The 20431-nt window shown below is 34.9% G+C and overlaps 1 protein-coding gene and 1 long non-coding RNA gene across 13 annotated transcripts in view; one reads left to right on the top strand and one right to left on the bottom strand.

Annotated features, from left to right (window-relative positions):
- The window catches only part of SPATS2 (spermatogenesis associated serine rich 2), a 94592-nt gene that overhangs the window by 60861 nt on the left and 13300 nt on the right, over window positions 1–20431 (top strand). For all 4 annotated transcript variants that reach the window (XM_006202939.4, XM_015238089.3, XM_072972847.1 and 1 more), the window contains 5 exons: window positions 2326–2434; window positions 3548–3597; window positions 8467–8728; window positions 9918–10097; window positions 12480–12615. In XM_006202939.4, the coding sequence (XP_006203001.1) occupies window positions 2326–2434; window positions 3548–3597; window positions 8467–8728; window positions 9918–10097; window positions 12480–12615 (737 nt within the window). The remainder of the gene's footprint in view (window positions 1–2325; window positions 2435–3547; window positions 3598–8466; window positions 8729–9917; window positions 10098–12479; window positions 12616–20431) is intronic.
- LOC140700129 (uncharacterized) overlaps window positions 1–20431 on the bottom strand; it is a 69981-nt gene that overhangs the window by 37042 nt on the left and 12508 nt on the right. For 8 of the 9 annotated variants that reach the window (XR_012078359.1, XR_012078361.1, XR_012078358.1 and 5 more), the window contains exons 3-5: window positions 18602–18733; window positions 13589–13687; window positions 1688–1743 (exon numbers count right to left, since the gene is read on the bottom strand). This is a non-coding gene — a long non-coding RNA (uncharacterized lncRNA). The remainder of the gene's footprint in view (window positions 1–1687; window positions 1744–13588; window positions 13688–18601; window positions 18734–20431) is intronic. The other variant, XR_012078363.1, reaches the window with a different exon arrangement.

The raw sequence follows: 20431 nt of genomic DNA, 5'->3' as shown, positions 1-20431 counted from the left end.
ATATACCTTCTCACTTTTGTATAGTTTTAAACCTTATCATTGTTCAATTAAGCCCAAAAGAAAAAAAGCATAGAATGATATGAAAGCAAGTATACTAAATAAGACTTAGGTTCTCATACGGATTGCTTATTACTTGAACAAAGATACTTTACTTTTCTTCATCTAAGAGAGGACTTCCTTTCAAGCAGTATGGCTGACTGGATACCATGAAAACACACCTAATATAAAATGCCTAGAAATACAAAGTGAAAAATAACATACATCATTTTAAATTTATAGCTGAATACAAGAAGTAGAGGAAATCCCTAGGGGCCAAAAATATAGAAGGAACTAAAAACCTGAGTGGTAAGCCTGAGCCAGGTAGCTCTGATGTCTTTTACCTGCCTCAGAAACAAATGGGTTTTACCACACAAGCCCTGAAATTTAGCCCAAAGCTTGTCCTGGGTTAGGAATTGGAGCTGAGAACTTATGTCAGGTTGAGATCCTAAAAATATTTCACCTTCATGGGAAGGTAAACTAGAAGAAATCTTCCCACTGACTTTTGAATATAGTATTCCTACTGTACATGTTTAGAGGGATATATTTAAGAATTGAAAATAAATCAAATTTTATTCAACATTTTTTCATTAGTAGTAATATTATACTGTTATTAGTAACATTATTTTATGAATATTGCAGAATAAAGCAAATCAATAAGTAAGTTAATATTTTTAAGAATTAAAACTTCTGGTTTGGAGAAAGGAGATACAATGTTTAAAACCATTTTAGAAAATCCTTTCAATACTATATTTGAACTAAAGATTTCAATATGAACTTACATTTTAAAAAACTAAATTTCCTAGTTCTATCCACTGAAAGAACCTAGAAATAATGGCTCCCCAGTAACAATAAACAGACTTCTTAGATCTTCATTTCTAATTACCTCTTCCTGCCAAAAAGAGTCAGGTCTATTTGAAGAATAATTTACATTGTGCAGTAAGACAAGAAACAAAATTAGAAAGATTGGAAAGGACAAAACCCAAAATCTCCTGTTATTTATAGACAATATAATTGTCTACATAGAATAACCAAGAAAGCAACAAATTATTAGGAATAATGAAGTCATCAGAATTGCTAGATGCACAATGGATTATAAAAATGAAAACAACATGCGATTATTTTGAAGTATATATGTTTACTCTCAAAACATACAAAATAACCTTAGGAATAGCTGACAAAATTGGTTTATCTGTTTTAAAGGGCAGTTTGGCATTTCTAATGAATTTGTAGCTGCCCTACTGTTCAGGAATTCTACTGGTGGTTATATACAATAGAGACAGCCTCTCACTGTTCACAGAAGACCCATTTTTTTTGTTGTTTCTGTTGTTTTACAATTTGTTACAGGTACTGAGTATTCAGCAGCAAGCAAGCATACGAATGTTTAATACATAGGCATTTTTTATAATAGCCAAACATTGGAAAAAATGTACGTGTCCATCAACAGAATAAATAAATTGGCTATATTCATACAATGGAAATGCTATGTAGCGGTTAAAATAAATGAATAAGAGATGCATTTGTCAACATGAAAAAAATCTAGAAAACAATGTTAATATGAAAAAAGCAAACTGAATATAGACATGCACAATATGATAATATTTATGTAATGCAAAGCAGTAGTATGTATTACCTGTGGATACATACATACCTCATAAAAGTACAAAAACTTGTATGAAAATAACACAAAATTCAAGGTAGAAATCTCTGTGGAGAGGAGGGAAATGCAATTTATAAGAGACTTCATGGGCATTTCAACTGCATCTATTTTGTTTTATTAAACTGGCTGTCATGTAGTAAGTGTTCATTATGTTTTACATGCCTGAAATCATTTATAATAACTTAAATTATCTTTTATAACATTATTATACAAGTAAATGGTATGAAATAAATGTTTTGAAAAGTGCTATACAAAAATCTAAGTTGTTATTGTTGGTGGTTCATTAAACTTTCCACCTTTTTCTACAGTTTGCTAAAAATGAGAAAATGTTGATGCTAAATTAATACCTGATACCTAAATTAAACCACCCTTTCTTGAAATAAAATCTAGCACAAATCTTCTATTTCTAGAAATATTCTTCTATTTCTAGAAATTAATGTTTCATGTGCTATTATCACTCATCTGTTAATCATTCCCAGTGAGATGGTTGTGTGTACTCTCACTGACACTAAATAGTGATACACGTTGTTAAAAATGAGATGTTACTTTTTCTGTTGTTCTCTGTATAGACCTCAGTTTCCAACTGACCTACTGATACTAGGATTAAATGACCCTGTCTTCTTTTCCAGATAAATGCAGTGCGTGCAATAGTCCCCAATAAGAGCAACAATGAAATTATCCTGGTTTTGCAGCACTTTGATAATTGTGTGGACAAAACAGTACAAGCATTCATGGAAGGTAATTCTTGCTCAGTTTTTTTAGTAAGTTCATATTTGTTCAAATAGAAGTTGCTTCAGACTTCTGTAACATTCTTTCCACAACCTGGTGTTTCATAAGTGATATAGCAGACCATGCCATTTTTAAAAGATTGTCTCTTTAAAGCTCCCTCTTTCAGCTCTAGAAGTAATTTATTCATAAGCTATATGATAACTGGAAGCTGAGAAGCTGAGAAGACTCCATGATTTTATTCAAAATGTTCTCTAATGGTATTTAAGAAGAAATTAGGTGGCCAGTAGAATAAAGGGCTTGATCAGAGTTGGATTGAATAAGAATTTAAGAAACAATGACAAAGCATAGTCCAGTGGTTCAGCCACAGATGGAGAATTCAGGGACTCAGCATTCTTTTCCAGGCTTCAGTACCATTTAGTTTGGCTCTAGCAAGTGATTCAAATGTATGGATTTTAGTTTCCTTATCTAATTAATATACAGAAGAATGGTAGGGTTAGTCAAGCCTTCTGATTTATGGAGTTGAGGAGTGTTTCACAAACTTCTTTCCACATAACTTGTTTGGGGAAAGCTTTGCCTAAAGCTATTGCATCATTGAACAGTGATAGTGGCATCAGAGTAAGTCTCCCTGTTTCTATTTTTCTGAATTTGCCAGTATAGAATAAGATCCAAATACTGTCAGGTATTTCTTCGTCATCATCTGTTTTCTTTATAATGTTAGTATTTGGGCCTAGGGTAGTGTACAGTTCTCTCTGAAACAGCGTAGCAAAGGTGGTGTGTAATCTTCTGTAGGAGAGGGGATGGCATATTTGGGCTGAAACCAGCCACCTTTGTATTGGTCAAAGCTATGTGAATAAAAGAATCTTCAAAATGGTTAGTCTGCATTAGTCTCTTCTTGGAAAAACTTACTGAGGAAATTACATGGAGAAGGGTGATCTAAAAGAGCAGGTATTCCAAAAGGTAAGCATGACATGATTATCTTACTGTATTAGCTCAGAGACTTGAACCTTAACGTTTCCTATTAAGAACTTTGGAAATTCTCCAGCAAGTACGAAATTCAGGGACACTAACTCCTTGAGCATGCATGTGGTAGGAGAAAACATCTGTAATTTGTTTCTTTTACAGGTAGTGCCAGTGAAGTACTCAAAGAATGGACAGTAACAGGCAAGAAAAAGGTAAAAATGAATTAAGTTTAAGAGCAGGATATCAGTATTTGTATTATATAAAAATTTAGGCTCTGCAAAAATATTTGAAAGATATGCATGTGCATCTTCAATTCACCTGGTTTAAGTTTTCTTCTGTGACATTGAAACACAGCTGTGTACGTAGAGTACCACGGAGTATCCTAAATGTGATTTTAGACAGGAAGCAGAATGACTGTCACAGCGCATTTACTGAGGTTGTATTAATACGAGGCAGGGATTAAACAAGAGCATGTCAAGGAAAGCAGAGCTCCTCTAGAGAAAGTTACCTAGTCTAGTGGTTTTCAACATTGTTCATCTTATAGATCAGTTAAAATAGTTCGGATTTTTAGGTCAGACCACTTGTGTTGTAGTCTCTGATATTAATGAGCTTTGTTTTAAAGACTAAAGAGAAGCTTCCTACTGTTAGCTATGCAGAGGGGCCTGATGTTCCAGTTCAGGGAGATAGAAGTCACTTTGGGCTGTGCAGTCAATCAGAACTGTATTTATATCCTGTAGCACTAGTTATTGGCTTTGTTTCCTGGGAGTGTTGTTTAACTTTTGTGTGCATTAGTTTGCTCGTCTCTAAAATAGGAAAATAATATTAACAAACATAATACCTAATGCAGTGTCTAACGTGTTAGTTCTCATTCCTTCTCCTTATCTGCTTAAAACCAAAATACTTTCCCCCAAGGATAGTAGCTAGTCTCAAAATGCTTTCCATAGCTCTTTACTGTAAATTATTTCCTTCAGGAAATACTTGAAGTATGGACTTTAATCAAGTATTTCTATGAAATCTCTTTGAGGTCTTTATTAGTTTAGTACTGGAGTTCTGGAGTGCTTTCTTGATGACCATAAATCACTTCATTAGGAGTTCAAACCAGTTTTGACCCAGTGACCCTTGAGTTTTTTCTAAGAAGAAAGTTGTTTGCACTCGTTTGCTGTTATTAACAATATTCCACTGAATAACCTTGTACATACATCGATTTTTTTTCTAAGAAGAACTACAGATTCTCCTGAAGCTCTCCATACCTGTAACTGAATATTTGCTTAACTTCCCATTGCTTTCACCCAACATGAGTGGCTGTGTATGTTCTGAAGGACACCAGTTTATTAATTTATTGGCCCAAGATAATGTTATTAATGATGTAAGATACGCATGAAGCTGAAAAAGTATGTGTTGGAGACATAAATTTCTTAAAATTTGGAGAAAGAAAAATGTTCTATAATTTCCTTTTCAGATTGTTCATGTATAGAAATGCAGTGTGTTGATTTTGTATCCTGCTAGTTTGCTGAATTTATTTGTTCTAACACTTTTTTTGTGGAATATTGAGAGTTTTCTACATATAAGATCTTACCATCTGCAGAGATATTTTACTTTTTTCCTTCCTAGTTTGGATACCTTTTATTTCTCTTTCTTTCCTAATTGTCCTGGCTAGAATTTTCAGTACTATGTTGAATAGAAATGGAAAAAATGGGCATCCTTACCTTGTTCCTGATCTTTGAGGAAAAGCTTTATTCTTTCACTATTGTTCACTGTGGGTTGTTGATATATGGCTTTTATTTTCTTGAGGTAGCTTCCTTCTCTTCACCTTTTTTTTTTTGTTTGTTTTTAATAGTGTTTTTATCATGAAAGGGTGGTGAATTTTGTCACATTTTTTCTGTATCAATTGATCTGATTGTGTTTTTTCCCTTCATTCTGTTAACATGCTGTATTACAGTGATTGATTTTCTTAAGTTGAACCATTCTTGCATCCAAGGAATAAATCCTACTTGGTCAAGGTATAATCCTTTTAATATGCTGCTGAATTCGGTTTGGTACTATTTTGTTGAGGATTTTTGCATCAGTGTTTATAAGGGATATTGCTCTATGGTTTTCATATATGTCTCTGGCTGGCTAAGTATCAAGGAAATAATGCTGGCCTCATAGAATGAATTAAATAGTGTTTGCTCTTCTTCAGCTTTTTTGAAAATTTGAGAAAAGTTGATATTAGTTCTTCTGTAAGTGTTCAGTAGAATTCACCAGTGAAGTCATTGGATCCAAGGCTTTTCTTTGTCAGGAGATTTTTGATTACTGATTTAATCTCCTTACTAGTTTTAGGTCTATTCAGATTTTCTATTTCTTCATGATTTAGTCTTGGTAGGTTTTGTGTTTCTAGGAATTTGACCATTTAATCTAGGTGAACAGTTGTTCACAGTACTCTCTGAATCTTTTTTATTTCTGTAGAATTGGTAGTAATGTGTCCCCATTTTTATTTCTTACTTTAATAATTTGAGTCTTGTCTCTTTTTTTCTTAATCTGTCCAGCTTAAAGGTTTGTCAATTGTGTTGATCTTTTTGAAGAACCAGCTTTTGGTTTCATTGATTTTTCTCTATTGCTTTTTTATTCTCTATTTCATTTATTTCTACTCTAATCTTTATTATTTTCTTCCTTCTGCTAACTTTGGGTTTAGTTTGTTCTTTTTTTCCCCTAGCTTCTTAAGTTACAAAATTAGGTTGTTAATTTGAGATCTTTCTTGCTTTTTAATGTAAGTATTGATAAATTTCTTCCTTAGCACCACTTGTAAGTTTTGATTTTGTATTTTCATTTTTATTTGTTTCTGAGTATTTTCTAGTTGCCCTTGTTATTTCTTCTTTGATCCAGTCATTGTTTGAAAATGAGTTATTTAATTTCCATAATGTCATGGATTTTCCAGTTTTCCTTTGGTTATTGATTTCCAGCTTTATCCTGTCAAATTACCATCTAGTGTTCTTCAGTTTCACATTACACAACCCCCTTTGTTGAACATTTCTTGCAGAGCAGATCTGGTGCCGTAACTCTATCAGCTTTTGTTATCTGAGAATATCTTAATTTCTCCCTCAGATTTGGAAGACAGTTTTGCCAGATACAGGATTCTTGGTTGGCAGGTTTGGGGTTTTTTTTTTTTTTTTTTTTCCTTTTTTTTTTTTTTTTTTTCCTCTTTTAGTACTTTGAATATGCCTACTGCCTTTTAGCCTCCGAAGTTTCTGATGAGAAATCTGCTCATGGTTCTCATTGACGATCCCTTATGTATGACAAGTCACTTTTCTCTTGCTTTTTTCAAAATTCTCTCTCTGTCTTTTGAAGGTTTAATTATAATCTACTCACTGTCTCTTGAAATTTGTTAAGTTTCTTGGATGTTAATATTTATGTCTTTCACCAAATTCAGAAAGTTTTCAGCCATTATTTCTTCAGACATTCTCTCTTCCCTTTCTCTCCTCTTCTTGAACTTCCAGGGTGCATATATTGGTTTGCTTGATGGGGCTCCACAGGTCCCTTAGACTCTGTTCAGTTTTCTCCAGTCTTTTTTCTTTCTCTTCTTCAGACTCAATACTTTACATTTTCCTGTCCTTAAATTCAGTGATTTATTCTTCTGCCTTCTCAAATGTACCTTTGAATCCCTTTACTGATTTTTTATTAAGCTTTAGTTACCATACTATTCAGCTCCAGATTTTCTTTTTTGATTTCTTTTTAGGTTTTCTTTCCCTTTATTGGTGTTTCCATTTTGTTCATGCTTTGTTTTCTTGACTTTCCCCCACATCTTCCTTTAGTTCTTTGAGCATCGAGTTGTTTTAAAGACTTTAATATATCTACCAGCAGGTTTTTTTTTCAGAAAAAGTTTCTGTTGATTTATTTTTCCTTTGAATGGGCTGTACTTTCTTGTTTCTTTGTGTCCCTTGTGAGTTTTTGTTGAAAACTAGCTATTTGAATCTAATAATGTAGTAACTCTGGAAATCAAATTCTCCCCCTTCCTCTGGGTTTGCTGTTTTTTTGTTATTACATTTTAAAATTGTTGTAAGCTGTCTCTGTACCAAGTGTCAGCCTAAAGTGTAAACCTAAGGTCTTCTCAGGTCTTTCCTAAGGTTTTCCCCAGGCATGCATGATTACTTTCAATTTTTTTCCATATATGCAATTGTTTTTGAATGTCCTAGTCTTTGATGTCCGGCTCCCAAAAGGGAGTAAAGAAAAATAAAGTTGGAGGAGGGGTACCACCCCTTTAATTTCCTCTGAAAGTAACTTCAGCCAGAGGGAAAAGGGCTTGCAACAGTGGGAGGAGGTACAGTTAACAGTGGCCGCCTGCCTCTTTGTCTATACTTTTGTGATCAAAAGCAGCAATCCGTGATCACAGCATAGATCCCCGATATTTGGAGGACAGTTGTGCCTACCCTGGCTCCAGCAAGCTGTGTGCAAGTTACTCCGAGAACAGGTGCACAGCTGCCTGTTTCCTAGCTGGGGGTGGGGAGTGGGTAGCTATTACTGTGCTCAGAACTGAAATTGACTGAAATTAACCACAATTTACCATCTAAGCCTTTCCTCTGGAAATTATATGCCATCAGTAGACTCCAGAGTTCCAAAATAGTTAGACAGATTCTGCCAGTGTAATTGTTGTCTAAGTGGGGAGACAGATTTCTGATGCAGAATTCTCTACAGTGCAGATTTATGTCTTTATTAGACTGAAATTGCACTTCACTCATATAATATGTTTATATCCTATGCCATTTTTTCTTTTGGGCTGTTATTTTGTTTTTTGATAGTGCAGTTTATGTATTTAACTCTTTGTATATAAGTTACACATTTTTTTTCATATTTTATAATTTATCTTTTGATCTTATGGTGGGTTTTTCCATGCATTAATATTTCATATTTTGTGTTGGAGTTTATCCAAAGTATTCTACGTAGTTATTTTAGTCAGTAGTTCAATATATACACAAATATATTCACTTTCTGGAAGAGCAAATGAGAAATTGGTAACATTGGTTGCCTTTGGTTACCTAGAGTTACCTCTCTGGGTTGTGGGGGTCTACTTTTTCTTTTCTTTTTTTCGAATCTTTAATAACCATTAGAACAAAAAGAAGAAGAACAAACCAAAACCTGCAGCAGAAGCAAGTAACAGTATCCCAGATTCCAATAAATCAGTTTCCATTCAAGAGGAGCAGTCTGCACCTTCCTCAGAGAAAGGAGGTGTTAATGGTTACCATGTCAACGGTGCCATCAATGATACTGAGTCTGTGGAGTCATTCAGTGAAGGTATGGAGACACTTTCAATAGATGCCAGAGAATTGGAGGATCCTGAGTCTGCTACACCAGATCTGCTGGATAGAACAGGTGAGTATATTAACAGGTCTTTGAAAAGTTGGATTTTATTGAAAAATACAGATGACTTTCTAGTTGAGAAAATGATAAATTAAATCTGTTTAGTCTTTTGCTTCTATTCTTTGTTTCCTCTTCTGTGAAAGTTTCACATTTTATAATTATCAAAGGCCTAGAAAAATATAATTCTTGTTCCATTGTCTCATATTTTAATTTTGGTCTAAACCAGCCTTGTGGAAATCTTCTAATTTAATAGTTCCATAGTGCTTAGAGATTACAGAAGGTGACCTTACGATTTTTTTTAATGCACACTTATTAAGGAAAATGATGATGATGAGTTGATGTTGATATTATTATTCTAAGACGTAACATAGTAAAGAATATATAATCACCATTGTAACATGGCTTTCATGAGAAGTGGAATATGTGTAGTCCCACATTTGTTTTCTAGTCAAGAATTAAGATTAGTGTTAGTTGTAAATTCAAATATCTTGTCCACTTTTTTACTTTTTTGTTTAATTAACCATTTTGATCAGTGCTGGGAAGATATTGGGAATATCTGTTTTAAAATAGGCTTTTTAATTACTTGTTGGTGTATCCAGTTCCCCTTGCTCTGTTGCTACTGGCCTTATAAATGTAATGCCAATTTAAAAATTATGCTGTACTTTTCAGATGTTCTTTTGTTGATCAGTTTGCGCACACACATAGAAAGATTTTTCCCCCCACGAAACGACTTAAAGAAGATATAGCACCTCAAACAAACCAAAGATAGTCAGTGGCATCCATTTTTTTTCTAAGCTGACTTTCCTTTCATTTCCTAACTCTTGGCCCTTTCTATTCCCCAAAGCTTTTAAAACTTTCCCTGGGAGAATGTAAAACTCTTTTCCTCAACATAACTTACAGAAGCTTTCAGAAGCTGGTGATGTTGACTCTCTTCACTTCCTTGTGTCCAGAACTGCAGAAGTTACCAAGGTACAGGGGACGAGCTAACCTATTTGGAGATGGATTAACACAGAATCCTCTTCTTCCTCAGTTAGGGCTAAGCCAGACGCTACTCATAGCCTTGCTGTTTCTGCTCTTTGTCCTATTTTGTCAGTTGATTTTGTTCACAGCCTTCTAAGAGGCATCATTTTGCCTCAAACATTTTTACCTTTTTTCTTTATGTATTATTGTGTTCTGAAATACTGGCCTCTTTCTTTGCCAGGATCTATGCTGGAGAATGGTGTCTCTGATTTTGAGTCCAAGTCTTCAACTATGCACTCTACTCAGAATTCTCAGCAAAACAGGAATGCTGCCAAATGTCTCTCAAGATTTACCACAGGACCTCAGTTTTCAAATCTGGGCAAGGAAGATGTCCCACTCTCTTTCACCAACAAAAAGCTAGGTAAATCAGAGGCATGCCTTCGAGAGAAAACAAAAACAAAAACAAATCTGTGTTTTTAGCTCAAGAGGACAGAGTTTCTCTGTTCCCATAGATGAGGTTTCAGAAGGGCAGCAGGTAGTACTTTTTCTGTTTTCTGGGCAGCCTTTCCTAATTCTGTGTACACAGAGTCTGATGGTAGTTTAGATGCTATGCAGTCCTGTTACAATAATAGGGATCCTTTTCATGAACGAAGGATGCGAGGATGACTTTTCTGCTAACATTAGCCTGTTTGTTTTATTTGCTTTACTGCAATATTTTTGTGCTGTTACCTTCATTTTTATTGGAACAGTAAAAAGCTTTGCCATCTCTGACGTTACATTTTAAAGAAATATTTTAATTCCCCTTCACAACTTCGTGCTCTTACTGATGCCTGTCAGAACATAGCTTTAGACAAGGTCATTAAGTTCTCTTAAGTACTTAGCATTGACTGATGGTAATAGCCCTTTGCTTTTTTTTTTTTGAAATTATAATAGTCATTTAAATAATCAGCCAGTAATTAAACAGATAGAGATAATAGCCCTTCTGACTGTCATACACAAAGCATGACAATCCACTTCGCTAAACAAATGAAACAGAGAAACGTAAAAGACTCTTGTAACCTGTAGCTCTTTATTGAATTACTTATTCCATAAGAGCTAAAAAAAGGAAGCTCTCCTTTTTCATCTTTCTAACACAGCCCTCAACTTGGTGCAGAAAGGCAAATCTGAGACTGTTCAGTCAAGCAAAAATAAAGGCACAAGGCTTGAAAGCTTTTAGGCAAATTTTGAAATAAATCAAGTTGATATGAGGAAGAATTTAATTAAAAATTGAAAATATGAATCCTGGCACATTATAAATTTGTTAGATCAGTTTTCCAGCTACCAGTTGTAATAACTTTGGTGAATACAAAAAGGTTAATTTAAGAACTCTTGGGAACTGGTTAAAATGTGTTGGGTAGGTAATGTATTTCATCTTTATCTGTGCAGTTGGCCTACCCACATGTAATGCTTCAAACTGTACTACCAAGAGAGAACCATATCAATTTTGTAATGTCTACGTGGTGAATTGTATTCATCTAAATCCTGTTGTGTAGAGAGTTTTGAAAATTTTGTACCTACAAAAATTGTTTTGTCTTTTTCTATGTTTCATTTCATTTGGATAGTTCCTAGAATTGCGTCTTCAAATTTATTCATCTTTTTTTTTAACAGTTTTTAATATGCTCTTAATCCAATCCAGTGTATTTTTCATCTCAGACTTTTATTTTTCATTTCTAGAGGTTCAGTTGGGGTGTTTTAAATATCTTTCATGTCTCTCCTTAACATGCTTATGCTTTTCCTCTGCCTTCTTGAATTTATGGTGTCTGATTATATTAGCTGTTTTGATGTCCTTACCTACTTGATTCTATGTCTGTGTCATTTCTACATCTGTTTCTGTTAATTGGCTTTTCTCCTCATTATGGATCAGTCATAGTTTTCTGCCTCTTTATATACCTAATTATTTTTTATTGGATGCCAGACCTTATGAATTTTGCTTTGTTGATTGGTAGATATTTTTGTATTTCTTTAAATATACTTGTGATTTACTCTGGGACTGTTATTTGGAAACAATCTGAAACTTGCTTTCTTAAGCTTTGTTAAGTGGAAATAGAGTAGCCTTTAGTCCAGAGCTAATTACTGAGACAATACCCTTCTAAGTATTCTACCTGGTGCCCCACTCCAGCTTGTGTGAACATGAAATGTTCCTTGCATGAAATATACCTTCTCCTTTCCAGTGGTTCGTTTCCCTTTTTCAGACAGTTTCTGCACGCCAAGACACTCAGAATCTTCTGTAGCTCTTTGTATACCTTTTTCATTTTTTGTGTAGCTCTCTCCTCTCCAGCATTGTGCCCTGAGAATTCTAGTCACCGTGGCCTCCCTGATTTCTCAACTCTATTCCCTTGATTTAGGGAGACTTCCAGGCTCAGTTTAGGATTCTCTTCCTCATGCATCTCCTCCTGGAACTCTCTTGTGGCAGTAAATTGGGGCAGTCATAGGCCTTACTTCTTCAGTTTGTTTTCTCAGTAGGGTAGGGTGGAGTGGTAGTGGGGAATACTGCCTGTTGTTCTTTGTCTGAATACCATTGTTTCATATATTTTGTGTGTGTATGTTAAGTTTTTTAAGACAGGAAGGTAAATCCAATTCTTACTCCATCTTGGCCAGGATACTTTTTTTTTTTTTAATATATAGAAACATTGGTTTTTGGTTGAGGGAGGGTAGCCATTTAGGAAACATTCTTAGTCCATGTGACATTTGTTACATTACATGCTTAGGCAGATCCAACTTTCAAGTTACCTATGCTCCTTTTTTAACTGGGGTTTTTCCCAAGGTTCCAACATTGAAAAATCTGTGAAAGACCTCCAGCGCTGCACGGTGTCTCTTGCACGGTATCGAGTTGTAGTTAAAGAAGAGATGGATGCTTCCATTAAGAAAATGAAACAAGCTTTTGCTGAATTACAGAGCTGGTAAGTTGCATTTGATATCAGGAGCACAAAAATGATCACTTATTAAGATGGTCAGCCATTCACAAAATTCTTTAATTCCTGACTCTTAACTACGCTACATAGTGAGAAAAGGCTTAAAAATCCTATGTTCTATTTAGCTTTCTGCTTTGTTCTCCTTGTGGTCACAGTGTGGGAATGAATGGTAGAGAGAACTCCTAATGCTTTAGGAATGGGCCTAAGGTTAATATTGTTTGGAAAGGGACAACTAATTACAGAATAGATCATGCATCCTGTCTCTTAGCCAGGAACCTGTGACCAAGGACATGTTTTTGAACAAAGTTATAAAGTAGAAAAGATGTCTTTGTTTTCCTACCTCCTTTTATCTTTCCTAATGCACCCCACCCTAATAGTCTCTTCTGTGCCCTATTATTAATCATTTATTTGAATTTTGTGTTTTTTAAAATTTTCTTAAAAATGCTCATATCTTGAAATATATTAATATGTGTTCTGTATTGAAAATAGAGCTTAGTAGTTAAATAGGTTTGAAAATACTTACAAAATTTTTTTTTTTACTACTAGACTTCTTAATGCCTTTTTAATGCTAATGTGCATTGTGAATTTGTAAGATGGAGCCATACTTTGTTGATTCTCAAATGTATTTGATTATAAAGTCTTTGGGAGGAGAAATATATTCTGATTTTTTTCTAGAACACTGAAGCTGTTTTAACTATTAGATATTAAGGTGGTAACTAATTTTTAAACCATACTTTCTGCTTTCTAGGGGTATTTGCATTTTATAAGGGACTTTTTTGAAAATGGAAAAGACCTAAGGACCATATTAAGTAAAATGATAGGGAGACAGGCAGCTAAGTTGATACTTGGGGATTTAAGACTGTCCATTCTGCTTATTTGTGAGATTTACATGGATTGAAATGTGAGAGGAAGTTTTCGTGAACAGAGAACCTGCCTCCCAAGCATCCATCCATTTTCTTACTTGTCTGTGGCCTGTCTCAGTTCACAAACTTAGTCTGGTCACTTCATGCCACGGCAGACAAGAGATAGAGGGAGTGTGGGTAGCCTCAGTCCTCCTGTTCTGTAGAATTGAAGAGGGAATGAATTAACGAAGATGTAGAATAAAGCCTCCAAAAAGTTGCCGACCCCTACTTTTATCACTTGCAAAGTGTTAGAATGGCCCATTGAGTCATCATAACCAAAAGGTATTTTTAGGATAGATAGTTCATCTGCTAGTCTACTGATGCTTTGTTCTGTATCTAGAATTTTCCCTATCAGGTTTTATAGCTAGAAATTTAATGTCATAACTTCTGTTTTTCTTATATATGTTTTTGCTCCAGCCAGATTACTCATCTCAGAACATAATATTCACATTTCCTCTTTCATATAATAATTAATGACACTTTTCCAGTCTAATGCTCTCCTATATTTTTATACCTATCTAAATCCAACCAATTCTCCCAAACTCACCTTAAATAAACTCTAGCTTCCCCTGGTAATTTTTCTAGGTAACTGATCTCTCCTCTTTCTGACTCTCTGGGAGGAAGTGCCATGCCCTTTGCCCTGAATTATTATTATATCAGATATTGTTGGCTCATTTGGAAAAGAATAAAGATCTAAGAGTAGGGCATCACATCTTCGCCTTGGCAAGCCTCCAGTCTCCATGATTGTTTAGCTTGCTGATTACTTAGCCACAGAATCTGGTTCTATTTAGAACCAGCCTGAACCAGGAAACACAGTTCCGGGAGAGAGATTTGTAAATTCTTGTTCACTTGGAATCCAGCCAAGGGGAGCCTCCTTTAATAAATAGCAAGTGAAATGGTTTCCTGCCTAGAAACTGTGTATTTAGGATTGATTAGCAGGTGTAGCAACCAGGTCAGTTTAACTTGAGGAAAGAGATTACCTGCTCTTTCCTGCTGGTGTAAAGTCCTTTTCTCTGGTTGACTGGGTTTTTAAACTGCCTTATTTCAATGCCCCTTGTAGTTGCTACTTCAAGACATAATTGGCAGGTGAGCTAACTCCGTATGGCACTGAACCAGAGCTTGGAGTTAACGTCACTTAGGAAGCCATTTTTTGTGTTGGTTATAGTATTAAAAAAAGAAAAGAGTTCTAACAAATTTGCAGTAATAAGATTACATTACACCTGATGGGGCACTAGGGGAATTATACAGATAACTGCTTTCACTTTGAGGTCAAATGAAAGCTGGCATTTACCTGTGGGAAGGTGAAATCAGAGGCTTTCCAGGATATAATATGTAAAATCTGTTCTGACTGGTGATCCAGTAATGACTATCTCTAGACCTGAGTTTCCTTTTCTTGTTAATTAATAAAATTTATCTGACATATTGTTGGAGCTCTTAGTTAACTTCAGCTTAAGGCTATTATAGAGCAGGAAATGAAGTGGAGCGTGAAGCTAGAGTCTATAGTATACTTTGGACAGTTGTCATATAATGTGCTGGTGAAAAATGCCAACAGGATACACATGCAGCCTACCTTTTAAATAAAATTTCTATTCTATTGAAAATCAAAAGATACTTATTAAAAGGAGAGAATGGGTAAGAAATTTGAGATTTTGCAACACATAAATTTAATGTAAGTCTGTGCTGAAGACTGAAATTTTTGCTGGCTGATTCCTCATTCACCTTGGAAAATTTACTACCTTTAATTTGAGGTTCTTTTTTCTTCTGTTAAACTCACAGTATTCTTAACAAAGGCTTTTAGATCCTTGAAGTCCATCTACTATAGAGATGCTGAAAATTTAGAAATCATTTTATGAACTAAAGCACTTTCAAAAATGTCTAAAAAGCATAGAAATAGGAATGGGCTACTGCAGTGTGTTATTAAGAAGACACATAACACTGTTTTTAAATTATTCCTCAGTTTTTGTGTATTTAGTACACTGATATCTTATTTCCACCAGTACTTACCTCCATGATTCTCAATGTTCCTTGATTTAAAATTGTTAACTCAAGAACATAGGCAAAACATTCTCTGACATAAATCGCAGCAATGTTTTCTCAGGTCAGTCTCCCAAGGCAATAGAAATAAAAGCAAAAATAAACAAATGGGACCTAATCAAACTTGTAAACTTTTGCACAGCAAAGGAAACCATAAACAAAACAGAAGGTCAACCTACAGACTGGGAGAAAACATTTGCGAATGATGCCACCCACAAGGGCTTAATTTCCAGAATATACACACAGTTCATATAACTCAATAAAAGAAACAACCCAATCAAAAAATGGGCAGAAGACCTAAATATACATTTCTCCAAAGAAGACACTCAGATGGCCAATAGGCACATGAGAAGATGCTCAACATCACAAATTATCAGAGAGATGCAAATCAGAACTAGAGTGAGGTGTCACTTCACACTAGTCATAATGGCCATCGTTAAAAAGTCCACAAACAATAAATGTTGGGAAGAGTGTAGAGAAAAGGGAATCCTCCTACACTGTTGGTGGGAATGTAAATTGGTGCAACCACTATGGAAAACAGTATGGAGGTTCCTTAAAAATCTAAAAATACAGTTGCCATATGATCCAGCAATCCCACTTCTGGGTATTTATCTGGAGAAAACTCTAATTCAAAAAAATACATGCACCCCAGTGTTAATAGCAGCACTATTTACAATAGCCAAGACATGGAATCAGCATAAATGTCCATGGACAGATGAATGGATAAAGAAGATGTGGTGTATATATACAGTGAAATGCTACTCAGCCATAAAAAAAGAATGAAATAATGCCATTTGCAGCAACATGGATGGATCTAGAGATTATTATACTAAGTAAAGTAAGTCAAACAGAGAAAGACAAATACCATGCTATCACTTATACGTGGAGTCTAAAATATGATATAGGTGAACTTATTTACAAAACAGAAACAGACTCACAGACACAGAAAACAAACTTATGATTACCAAAGGGGAAAGTGGGTAGGGGAGGGATAAATTAGGAGTTTGGGATTAGCAGATATAAACAAAAATATATAAAATAGATAAACAACAAGGTTCTACTGTATAGCACAGGGAACTATATTGAATATCTTATTATAACCTATAATGGAAAAGAATGTGAAAAAGAATATATATATGTATGAGTCACTTTGCTGTACATCAGAAACTAACACATTGTAAATCAACTATACTTCAGTAAAATAAAATAAAATTTTAACTCTTTAACCATCTGTAAAAATAACTAATAACATACGAAGATTACAGTACCAAACATGTTCAGTCATATTATCTGATTTATTCATCCAGATTTCTGTCCTGTGAAGTAGAAATTTTTTTTAGGAGTTTTAAATTTTACTTTATTATTAAATTTGAGTCTTAGGTTAAGCTATTTGCCTAACATGATATCATAAGTTGTAGGCTCAACATTTGAATCTCTATATTCTGACTTGCGGTAACCTATGACCTTCATCCCACCCATCGCTGATGGCTCACTTCCCCACTAAAGCTTGAGAAGAAGGCTGGAGACTCTTGGTGCATATCACATACACTATTTCCTCCTCAGCTTAAAAGCTGTGTAACAGAGAACCCCACTATAGGAGAATTCAGGGGCTGGGGAATTCAGTCTTTATGGAATAGGGTTAGAATGAAGAGGACCAAGATTTTGACTGAGCCTATGAAAGCCTTTATACGTACTTTTTATAGTTCAATAAAATAAAATTCCAAGAATAAAACTATAAGAAGGAGTATTCAATATTCCTTTCATTTTGTAATTCAGAAGGGCCTAGATCACTCTTCTTAAGTCACAATTTAGAATGACTTGTGATTAAGGTATTCTTCAGGTCAGATCTTCTTTGTGGGAAAGGCAAGAAGATTAAGTGAAAGGTTACTGTGGAGTGGGGTCAATTAGAAAAGATTTCTTGGAGAAATGAATCATTATCAAGCCTTGAAAGAAGCATGGAATTTACCCTGACAGAAAGGGGATGGGGGGGATCCTTTAGTAAGGGAGATGATAGAAGCAAAGGCATAGCAGGGACATGTGGAGACTTCACAGTGTAGCTGGAGCTTAAAGGGCAGTTAGTTGAAGGTAGTGAGGGATGAAGTAACAGACCAGCGTAGAAGGAGTCTGAATTTTGTTTTTCATTTTTTTTAAGTTTCCATTATTCTCTCTTATTTTTACTATATTTCCCATAATTATAAAAATCGTTTTTTAAAAATAGAAATTAAAGTCATATAACTCTACCACCCTAATGCATAAATTTTTTTTTGTGCTCCCTTTTGTCCCTTACCTGTATATATGCATAATCTTAATAGTTGTAATCATAGTGAGATAATAATTTTTTCTAATTTTTAATTTTTTATTTAATGGAAATACTGGGGATTGAGCCCAGGACCTCGCACATGCTAAGCATGCACTTTACCACTGAGCTATACTCCCACCTGTGAGATTATAATTTTGTAATGCATTCTTTTCACTTAAAATTATCTTTGATTCACCTCTGTATAACTGCCTACACTGTGTTAGTATGTGTATGCGTTTAAGAATTTCTAGACAGTGGATCTGGAATGTATAAGATTTACCAGAGTAATATGAGGGCCTTTTACTAAACAGATATTCCGCTGAAACTGAGAAATCACAGTAAGTACAGAAATTGGAACAATTGCTACTGCCATTTATTGAGGTATTGTATGTCAGAAGCTTTTATATGTACAGTATCTCTAATCTGTGTAATAATATCATTTGTAATATTATACTCATTTTATAGATGAGAAAAGATGGGTACAGAAAAAATAATTTGTCTAAAGTCATACTTGGTATTAAGTAACACTTTTCTACTTTATTTCCGTTTTTGGGTCATACCAGGTGTCTCTGTTTGCTTTTATTTTTTGGTCTTTGCCTTCCTAGTCCACACATGTCTCCTTTTAGACATTGTCATCATAATTCCAGAAAAAAGATTCAAAAAACCAAATCACGGTTTCAAATTAAGATCTAGTCAGCTATTCGCTATGTGGCTTAACACTCCAACTATTTTTCCTTACCAACTAGAAACCTGAACGATAAATTCGTTGGTAATCTGGATTGCTGCTGGATCTTTTGCTGAAATTTATTGTAAAATATCGTCAAGTTACATGGTCTCTAGTATTAGTTTAAAACTGAGATGCCTTTGACCACTGGAAGAGAACAGAAAGAAAGGTTATCCATTGAGGGCCTGTCCCACAAAAACAGCTCATATTTATATTCTAACTTCTTAAAAGCTGCTTGAGACTCTTGAAAGTATGAAAATCACATTACATGTTTTGTAAAGGACTCCTAACAAAGAGGAACCAAATTTTCATAAGATCCAAATTTGACTTAATAAACTAGTTCTTTGAATTCATTTTACCCCAGTTGTTCAGCTCAGTATGATGACCTGGCTACCTAAGTGATGTTTTTTGTTTTTATTTTGAGCCCAGATATGTGGACCGTACTCATAAGGCCAGGGCTGAGAGTATAGACTTTTAAAAAACACAGGAAGCATCATTAATTCTCTGCTAACAAAAACTACTGATGATTCTCTTTTTTAGTGGTTTTATATGAGAAGGGGGAAGTGTCGTCGGAGAAATAGACGTGCTTGCACTGGCTTTGCTTGGCTTGGATTTCTGCTTTGATTGGTTAGTGGAAATAGAATACATAGGTTTTAGATTTTCAGTTAATAAAATAAAAGTACAAATGTTTTCTAAGAACATTATTGAGTAGTTTAGGTTATTACCCTTGAAATCATTGGCTCAGAAATTGCCAGACTTATTTCCCTTATAACATTATTTTCTAACACAACAACCATAAGTAAACAGTGATAGTTAACAGTTTTTTGGTACCAGGACATCTAAAACCATCTTTCACGAAAGGATATGGAAATTCTCTATGCTGTATAAGGCCCATGCTTAATAAGACCCAGTGTCTTTCTCAACAGAGTCCCAGCAATATTTAACTGAATTTCATTAGCAGTTTCAGAGTCCAGTGTATCAGATGCTCAGCATGGTGTATTTCCATTCAGGAAAGCCTTGACGGAACAGTTGCAAGCTTAGTACCCTCAGGTATTGGAGTGAGCAAGGTAACAGAAAAGTCAGGAAGTCTGAGTGAGCCTTTCCTCACTCTCTGAGATGACTCATTGTTTGCAGTGACAGCATCTAAAATCTATTTCCTCAAACCACAGGTACTTTTGAATCTCTTGGCCACAGATCTATACTGGGACCACTGTTCAGCTTAAGAACAGATGAAAAACTTTAGCGTTATTTTTTTCATTGTCACGAAGTTATGTTACAGTAAATTACTGTTTTTAATTGTAAAAATGCCTGTTATTTATCCTTAGCCTACTTTCCACTTTTGAACTCTTCTCACCTTCTCTATTTCATGATGTACATATTTCTGCAACTTTTTATCGTGAAAACTTTCAAAATACAAAAAAAGTTGAAGGGATAGTACAGTGATCAGTTTGTTTACTCTGTGTGTGTGTTTGTGTTTTGGTGGAACCATTTGAAAGCTGCAGACATCATGACGTCATCCCTAACTGCTTTTGCATTAGTTACCTAAAACACAGTCATTCTTCTACACAACTGTAATACATTATGTGATATACTTTTAAAAAGAAGGTTCTTACATTGCTTTGTGTCAGTCTCAGCCTACCTTTAGTGACACTATCAGCTAGGAATGCCTGGGGGCACTCACCTGGGCCCTATACTGCTTGTGGCAAGCCCTCCACCCCCACCACAAGCCAGTGTTTTAGCTGTACTGTTCCTTGTGGCTCTTATGATTATGCACCTCAGCAACCTTGAAAAAAACTTTGAAAAAAGGTTTATTACTCTGTAAGTCTGAGAGGGTACATGGCACTC

Source organism: Vicugna pacos, chromosome 12, assembly GCF_048564905.1.
Source record: "Vicugna pacos chromosome 12, VicPac4, whole genome shotgun sequence".
Lineage (NCBI taxonomy): Eukaryota > Metazoa > Chordata > Mammalia > Artiodactyla > Camelidae > Vicugna > Vicugna pacos.
This window is presented reverse-complemented; position numbering and strand designations above follow the sequence as displayed.